The sequence below is a fragment of the Cebus imitator genome, unplaced genomic scaffold (assembly GCF_001604975.1).
Source record: "Cebus imitator isolate Cc_AM_T3 unplaced genomic scaffold, Cebus_imitator-1.0 Scaffold217, whole genome shotgun sequence".
In the NCBI taxonomy this organism is placed as follows: domain Eukaryota; kingdom Metazoa; phylum Chordata; class Mammalia; order Primates; family Cebidae; genus Cebus; species Cebus imitator.
In genome coordinates, this window is record NW_016107532.1 from 1,134,954 (window position 1) to 1,144,231 (window position 9,278).

The 9,278-nt window shown below is 43.8% G+C and overlaps 1 protein-coding gene across 1 annotated transcript in view; it reads left to right on the forward strand.

Annotated features, from left to right (window-relative positions):
• The window catches only part of MARCHF10 (membrane associated ring-CH-type finger 10), a 101,717-nt gene that overhangs the window by 39,302 nt on the left and 53,137 nt on the right, over positions 1-9,278 (forward strand). Inside the window, exon 3 of the mRNA XM_037746023.1 lies at positions 3,993-4,164. Coding sequence (XP_037601951.1) covers positions 3,993-4,164 — 172 coding nt within the window. The remainder of the gene's footprint in view (positions 1-3,992; positions 4,165-9,278) is intronic.

A 9,278-nucleotide genomic window follows, 5' to 3' on the forward strand; every position in this document is an offset into this window, starting at 1 on the left:
TCACCCAGGCTGGAGTGTGGTGGCGAAAATCTTGGCTCACTGCAACCTTTGTCTCCTGGGTTTTAGCGATTCTCCTGCCTCAGCCTCCTGAGTAGCTGGGATTACAGGTGCCCGCCACCATGCCTGGCTAATTTTTGTATTTTTAGTAGGGGGTTTCACCATGTTGGTTAGGCTGGTCTCAAACTCCTGACTTCGTGATCTGCCTGCCTCAGCCTGCCAAAATGCTGGGATTGCAGGCTCGTGAACCACCATGCCCAGCCGTGGGCTTTGATTTTTAAAGATAGAGCTGGTTTTTTTCCCCCAAAGGAAGAGCAGTGTGCTGTTGCCTCCACCCCCAAGTGACGTTTCAACTTGGAAACACATGAGGAAGAAATGAAAATTGTAATTATTTTTCAAAAATATAAGAGGAAAAGATGCAATTTTAAAATCAACTTTAAAGTTAAAATTTTAATTACTATTTGATTATCTCTAATGTTGTTAAATATTTGCCATTAGAGCTTTACTGTCTGAAAAACTGTTGCACCATATTTTCTTAAAACTAGGTAAATTTTAATGGCCATTTATAAGACTATCATAGATTATATTCCCCGGAGAAGAAACCAAGAGGCCGGTGTGGAACTAACCCACATCGCCATGTATATACACTTTTGGAATAGGTAAAATCCAATAGGATTTTTCTTTGGGGACTTGGCTTTGGTTTCAACCACAGGTAGTAAATGTTTAGTAGTTAGCGAGTTAATTTTTTTTAATGGCTGAACATTAATTAATGGCTAATTATAAAAGCCAATACTTACATGGCACTTACTGGGTTACATGTATAGGGTGCTGTTCTAAGTGCTATACATACATATATATGTTGTGTAATCCTCACAAAACCACCAAAAAGTGGATACTGTTGTTCACAGATGAGAAATCTGAGATCCAGAGAAATGAACTAACCCAATGTCACACAATTAATAGGTGCAAGAGCTGGGATTCACTCCCGTGGAGCTGGGCTCCATGGTCTTAAATACCGTCCTTTAGTCCCAGGATGATTTACTACAACTTCTCCCGCCCAAGGACGATCCTCCCTGCGTGATACGACGGATTTTCATGAAGAAGGATAGGTCAGGTGCTCTGGCTCATGCCTGTAATCCTAGCACTTGGGGAGGCTATGGCGGGCAGATTGCCTGAGCTCAGGAGTACGAGACCAGCCAGAGCAACACAGTGAAACCCCATCTCTACTAAATTACAAAAAATTAGCCGGGAATGGCAGTGTGTTCTTGTAATCCCAGCTACTCGGGAGGCTGAGGCAGGAAAATTGCTTGAACCTGGAAGGCGGAGGTTGCAGTGAGCCGAGATCGCGCTACTGCACTCCAGCCTGGGCAACAGAGCAAGACTTTGTCTCCAAAAAAAAAAAAAAAAAAGAAAAGAGGATAGATGGAAATGGCTGAGAACATAAGAGGACAGAATGAAGACAAAAAGGTGGATGTGATTTATTTAAGATTTCTCAACGAGGCGAGCAGGAAAAAATCCATTAGCACGTTCGTATTATACTTCTTGCCATTGTGCCTTCAGTTTACAACCGATAAAACACCGACTTCTAGCTGCCATTTCTAGACTCTTAAGGGTTACCACCTAAAAATAACATTAACTGAACCAGAGAAGGCTGTACTCACATTGCAGGCTCACTGTGCCGCAGGTAACAGGACGGTTTAACTGGCCAAGCTCTTCCTCTTCAGTGCACCAAAGGCTTGAGGTTTAATGAGTGGGTGGAGGAAGGATAAACATGGCTTAACACCTCAACCAATCAAGAGGTCTGTTGGCCAGCTCCTCCCTATCCACCTCAGCCTGGGGCAAGCCAAGAATTCCGGCCCTGGCTGGGGGTAATGGAGATGGATCGCTAAGATGGGCGGACACCTGCTGCTGATGCTGCTGACACAGGTGTTGGGCATCCTCGCCTGAGGCATTTTTTCCTCCCTTTCTGCTGGCTGGAAAGAAAGGGCTGACGTGCAGGGCCCTGCAGGAGTTGACTTAACCCACGACATTGAGCTGATTGTGTTGGGCAGTTTGTGGAAGAAATTCTGTCCCATATTAATTGATGCTCTTCTTGGGACCCAGTTCCAGGAGTGTGACTTCCAGGACCCAATTACAACGACAATCATAGTTCTCATACTTAAAATTGGCCCACGTTTTCTTTTCTGAGAATAGAGAACCCATCTCATGTTCAGAAATGACCTAATGTTTCAGCCAAGCACAGTGGCTCACACTTGTATTTCCAGCATTTTGGGAGGCCGAGACAGGTGGGTCACCTAAGGTCAGGAGTTCAAGTCCAGCCTGGCCAACATGGTGAAACTCCGTCTCTACTAAAAATACAAAAATTAGCCAGGCGTGGTGGTGGTTGCCTGTAATCCCAGCTACTCGAGAGGCTGAGGCAAGAGAATCACTTGAACCTGGGAGGCGGAGGTTGCAGTGAGCCGAGATGGCACCACTGCACTCCAGCCTGGGCGCTGAGCGAAACTTTGTCTCAAAAAAAAAAAAAAAAAAAAAAGAAGAAGAAGAAGAAGAAGAAAAGAAATGACCTAAAGTTTCATCTTTGACATTTTGGAATAATTTGCAAGGATTTCGATTAAATAGCAAAATCAAAAGAGAAAGGGGAGAACAATTGCCTGGTTGTGTCTTGTGTTCTTCCCACCCCTTTATCTGAGGGTGGTCTGTTTTCTGAAACTGTGCGAGAAACTAGAATTATTAGTTTGAAGGCTGTATCCAAACTCTAAATTTAAAAACATGATTCATCATCTTGGAGGATAATGATCTGTCCACCTGTAGATTTATATGGATTTCTTTACAGAAGGCTGGCACGTAGAGGACTTTCTTAGAATTTAGTTTGTCTTACATCACACCCAATAATTCAGAGCTATTCAGAGTATTTTCCTGAGTCAGGAGCCTGTGAAATGAAAATGCCACAACTGTCAGGGAGAACGATGAGCAAGATCAATACAAATTGCAACAGTTGGTGGGGGGGAGGGTACTGAAGACATTTATTTAGCATTCTATGTCTGCAAAAGACCACATTTTCAGAAGACTTTCCAACACTGGACTACAAGCTCTCCAGCACTGTAGAACTTAGTTTTCCCCCTCACCGGCGGCCCCCCAGGGTCATGGAGGGGGGAACCTAGTGGTTTGTTTGCTGCAGAACAGATAGCATAGTAAGTCATAGCAACACCAGGACCTAAAGCCATAAGTCTGTACTTAAATCACCTAGAAGACCAGGTTTCTGATATTTATATTGTTTTCATCCTTTCTTTGATAGGTGTAAGTGTAGCCAAGTATAAAGCTGTTCCATGCCTGGATAATTTTTATTGCATCTGCAAGGCTGTGTTGAGATATTCTGACACAGCAAGAATCATGATTTGTCCATGCATAGATTTAGACTGACTTCTTATAGAAGACGGACATGGAGGGGATTTTTAAAAAGATTAGGCTGTCTCCAGTTGCATCCAACAATGCAGAGTATTGAAACTGAGGTCTGATTTAATCGGTGTCTGCCACACTATCTACATTTCCTTGTCATTGTCAAGTATATGATTAACATGAGGAACATTTTTTTTTCTAACCTATCTCGAAAGTAGTTCAACTAACAAACAATGCAAAGTTTAAAAGCACTGATTTTTTTTCTCCTGCTTTCATATGGAGCTTTTAACATGAGCTATTTATCGGTCATCAGATTACTTAAGGGTCAGAAATGCATTCTTTTCATAATGTTCTACAAAACACACTCATAGAAAAATGCATTCTTTCCTAACATTCTGTAAAACAGACTCATTAACTCTGCTGTTACTTCTAAGTTGCTACGCCCAGTCCATCTGAATCTCTCTGGTGAAAGGGCACGTTGACCCTGGCAGAAGACTCTAAGATTATTGCTGGAGGGGGTCACTGCATTTGCCTCATTTCTGTTTTCTGTGCCTAACAAAGTTGACCACTGATACTTAGACATCTTTCATTTTTGGTAGAGTTCTGGTGAGGAGGATCCTCTAACTGAACCAAGGTCATCTACCAAGATATCTGCATTTAAGTGTGACTCCAAACTTCCAGCAATTGACCAAACATCAGTCAAGCAGAAACATAAAAGCACCATGACTGCAAGGAAAGCAGAGAAAGCAGGCTCCAGCAAACCCTCTCCAGGTGAGTGGCTGGCTTATTGAAATTCATAAGATTTAAAATCCTGGTATTAAAAATAATGACAACAGGCCAGGCACAGTGGCTCATGCCTGTAATCCTAGCACTTTGAGAGGCTAAGGCTGGCAGATCACTTGAGGTCAGGAGTTTGAGACCAGCCTGACCAACATGGCAAAACCCCTGTCTCTACTGGGGAGGCTGAAGCAGGAGGATCGCTTGAACCCGGGAGGCAGAGGTTGCAGTGAGCCAAGATTGCACTACTACACTCCAGCCTGGGTGACAGAGCAAGACTCTGTCTCAAAAATAAACAAATTAAATAAATATAACAACAATCAAATTGGGGGTGTTGATTAAACCTAGTGTTTTCCGAATGGCTAATTCAGGTTTTGAAAGGCCAGTGATCCTATGCAAACAGTAACATTAATTTCAGAGTAGAATATAAGATCGTGGAGGCATGAATCATGCAACGTAACTTCCTCCACTGCCCGCATTTCTGCCCCATCATTAGTGTAGCATCAGCCTAGAGTTGCTGCCTTTTCATCTTCTTCACCCTTCTTGGGGATAAAGGCATTTGGCCTCAGGTATCAAGTTTTATGGCTCAAATAAGAGCCTAAAGAGAAGCTTTCAAATACATCTGAATAGCATAATTTATAGCCGAGAGAGAAAGTAATAAAGTTCTCCTGTTCTGGGTTTGTCCTCTCCGAGAGAAAAGGTGCTTGATAAATCCTCCCTTTTGTGCAATTTGGAAAAATAGTCGCTCTTTAGCTGCCTTAGAGCAAAGACCAATCTTCTGCTTGGGGCAGGAGTGACTTAATAGTATCCACAGAGGGGCTAAAATTCACTGAAAATTGAACGTCTCTCGGGCTCATCGCCATCAAAGACAACAGGTATAAGACAAATTTGATTCGATACCTCCGGGAACTGAGGTTTAAGTTGGAGTAACTAGGCAGAAAGGTCTAAGTTGAATGGAAAGGATCCAGGCTAACTGCTGAAGAATTCATCAATAGCATGCAATTCATTAAAATCCAAATCACAGCTACTTTCCAATCCTAAATCGCTTCTGCCAGGCAACCACCGGTCCAGCTAAGTCTTCATGCCTTTTTAGAACATGGCAGCTTTCACTCAGATTCACCACCCACATTTTACTGCTTTAACGAAGTCAAAACCAAATTGACTTCTGAAGGGATGTCCTCTCAGGCAAAGCCTCAACTCTTGCATCTTATTTAATCTGGGGAGAAAGTATCATCACAGTTCATTTCTCATTTTAAAGGCGTTTGGTAGGAATTAGGCTTTTAACTCAGCTGTTTAAGGTTGAAATAGAGCAGGTTAGGTCATTCCACCAATATTTCAAAATACAAGTAATGGCAAAATTTGAATTTGAATTTGAATTTAAGGGTTTTGTGTTTTGTTGTTTGTTTCTGTTGAGACAGAGTCTCGCTCTGTCGCCCAGGCTGGAGTGGAGTGGCGCTATCTCAGCTCACTGCAACCTCTGCCTCCCGGGTTCAGGTGATTTCCGGCTAATTTTTGTATTTTTAGTAAAGACAGCATTTCACCATGTTGGCCAGGCTGATCTCGAACTCCTAATCTCAAGGATTCGCCCGCCTCAGCCTCTCAAAGTGCTAGGATTACCTTGGCCTCCCAAAGTGCTAGGATTACAGGTGTGAGCCACCATGCCCAGCCTAAATTTAAGTTTAAATAATGGAAGCCCATCTGTGCAATATAATTTTTAGCCCTCTTGCTAAAATCAGGTGGTTGTTTGCATATAGTATGCTTTCTCATGGTGGAGAAAAGTCATTAAAACGAACTGTTTAGATCCACTCAGTGCTTTAGTTTGTCTGATTAATACAGATGTTCAGCAAACTCTGTATGGAACTAACAACACTAACAAAAAGGGGGAATTAATGTACTTGACAGTCTTTAAAACATCACATTTGAAGAATTACCAGGCTGAAAAACACCAGGTTTCAGTGACAGAGCCAAGTTGGCAGAAAGATATCTATTTCATCAAATGAGGGATGTGGCTTGTAGTAAAAGCCTCTACCAACCGCCTGCTTCATCACTGCGTTATGGCCCTAGACCCCGTCCAAGACCCATGTGGCCATGAGCGGGGCTGTGGCCTGGCTGTCCCCAAGCAGAGCAGTCCTGGTGATGGATGGCAGTTGCTGCAGAGGCAGAATCAGTTGTGCAGCAATCTGGCTAAAAACAAAGCACTGATGTGTTAAGAACCATCCATTTTATGTGTGTAGACTCACCCTCCGGGCTCCCTAATTAGCATAGCGAAATGAGAACCGAGACATGGCAAGGATTTCAGCTAAGTCCGTTCGGGAACAGTTGAGCTCAGTGGCGGTCATGTTGCAGTTTTCTGCTGTTACAGAAAAATAGGATTTGGTGCCCGAATTAGCTGGACACGTTGATCGAATTCACTAAATTCAGCTCCTTGCTTTCCTCACCTCTGTAGAGAGATATTTCTCTAAAGCATGTTGGGGGTAATACAAAGTTAGCAATAAGTCATCAAAACTTCTTCCATGTCAGACCTGAGATTCTGTATGAAATTGAAGCGCCAAACACGGTGAAATTCCTTTGCAACATCTGCCTAATAGGGTATACTTCCTACACTTCCTGTGTTATACCAGACTTTCACCGAATAAGATAATACAGCCAGGGAATATGGCTTGACTCACTGCAAATCTATGTAATGATAATCCACGTCATCAAAAAAGGGTTTTTCTTTGTATGTAATCTGCCATCTGGAACCTCCAAAACAACTATGTAAAATATAGCAACTATCAATGCCCTCTATAAACAGGCTTGTAACCAAGAAGGCATCTGATAGCTCTTCATCCTGTGAGAAGGAATTCACGCATTTAAATTAAGTTTCTATCATCCATGAAACTGCTTCTGGATGACTGACTTGTGATGTTCCTTGTTATCTGTCTCCATGCAGTGGGGCGTGCAGTTTATGGGCAAGTGTTTTGGAGTCAAAATGTTTGTATTTGCATCTGGGCGCCATTGATTTGCTGTCTACCTTTGGCCAAGTAATGCATCTCGGTCCCTCAGTTTCCTCACCTATACAATGGGGAGAAGGGCTAAAAACAGATCCTGCCTGCTGAGATTGCTGTGAGAACTCAATGATGAAACATACATGCAGCCTTTAGGACAGTCCCTGCCGCTGTGGCCACTCAATTAATTATCCCATTATGATTCCTAGCACATGAGAGCAGCAGGTTATAAGGAGAACGGACTAGAAAACTTTGTTTTCTTTGCCTTAAGGTTGTCCTCCCAAAACATCTTTTTTTCTATACAAAAATCAGAGTTTCATTTTATTGATTGACTGATTGATTGATTGATTGATTACTGAGACGAGGTCTCACTGCATAGCCCAGGCTGGAGTGTACTGGTACAATCAGGTCACTGCAACCTCAAACTCCTGGGCTCAAGTGATCCTCCTACCTCAGCCTCCTGAGTACCTAAGACCACAGGCACGCACCACTGCACTCAGCTAATTTTTTTATTTTGTAGTGACAGGGTCTCACTATGTTGTCCAGGCAGGTCTCAAACTCCTAGGCTCAAGTGAGCCTCTGACCTCAGCCTCCCAAGTAGCTGTGACTACAGGCACATGCCACTATGCCTGGCTAATTTTTTTTACCTTTTATGAAGATGAGGTCTTGCTTTGTTGCTCAGGCTGGTCTTGAACTCCTGGGCTCAAGTGATCCTCCCACCTTGGCCTCCCAAAGTGCTGGGATTACAGACATGAGCCACAGCACCCAGCTCAGAGTTGTATTTTTTAGAATCTCTAACATAAATGCAGGTACAAATACTTTTACAACACTCTGAGTTTCAAAAGCAAAATGCCAAATGGAAAAAGATGAAGAATCAGACAGCATTCACCAAGCCAGAGATAGGCTTTATCTCCAGAAAGACGTGGAAAATTCCAGCAGTGAGTCAAGACCTGGCCGGGTCTCATGTGCAATCAACTCAGAAATCCCACATCACGAACACTGGTGTAGAGTGAGCTGTGAGCCTAGTAGAGTTACATGTTCTTAGTTACAAGTTCAGAATTGTAGACAGATCCTTGAGACCCAGAAGAGCCAGCAGGCCCAGCGAGTAAGTGCAGAAGCCCGGGGACATTTGGGGACCTGCGGTGGCCTCCAAGGCCTGCCTGCTCCCAAAACCTCTCCCAGCCCCATCCTGAGTTGGAGAGGAGCTGCCTCTCCTTTCCAGGACACAGAGGGGCATCCAAAGGCCACTGTGCTGTGGGGTTCTGGCGCCTGGAGTCCTAACGAGCTCCCTACCCCAGCGCCAGACATTTGGGAAGTGAGTGTCCCCTCTCCCGCCCTCTGCTCTCACCTGGAGCCTGGGCATGGTCCCCCAAGTTATGTGCCAGGAAGACAGATCTGGATGGAGTCCTGCGAACCTGCTTCCAAAATCTTGCCCTTTAAAACAAGGCCAAGTGTTCTGAAATTATCCTCATTTATTATCGAGTGCATCATAAGTCACTGCTGGATTCAGATTTGTAGGAGTAACAAGACTTTTCAGCCATAGAGTGGATTACTGTGAAGACAGCTTCTTGTAAAACTAAGAAAAAGCAATGCATTCAGATATTAAAAGACAAACATCCAAAATAACTATGGTCTCTTTTGGATTGGGAAATATTTATTTGAAGAGCAGCCTGGAAGAGAAATTTGAGGGCAAATCCTAAATCCTCATAATTCACCTTGCAAATAAATTCTCCTGAAGATTTTCTCTGAAAGGCCAAGATTAATGGCTTTCGTGGCAAGTCCAACTGGTGGCCAGCAACTTTCCAAGCTACTGCCAAGTTAGAAAAAACAAAACAAGGCCGGGTGCAGTGGCTCACGCCTGTAATCCCAGCACTTTGGGAGGCCGAGGCAGGTGGATCACCTGAGGTCAGGGGACCAGCCTGGCCAAGATGGAGAAACTCCATCTCTACTAAAAATACAAAAAATTAGCTGGATGTGGTGGTGGGCACCTGTAATCCCAGCTACTTGGGAGGCTGAGGAAGGAGAATTGATTGAACCTGGGAGGTGGAGGTTGCAGTGAGCTAAGATCATGCCACTGCTCTCCAGCCTGGGTGACAGAGCGAGACTCTGTCTCAAAAAAAA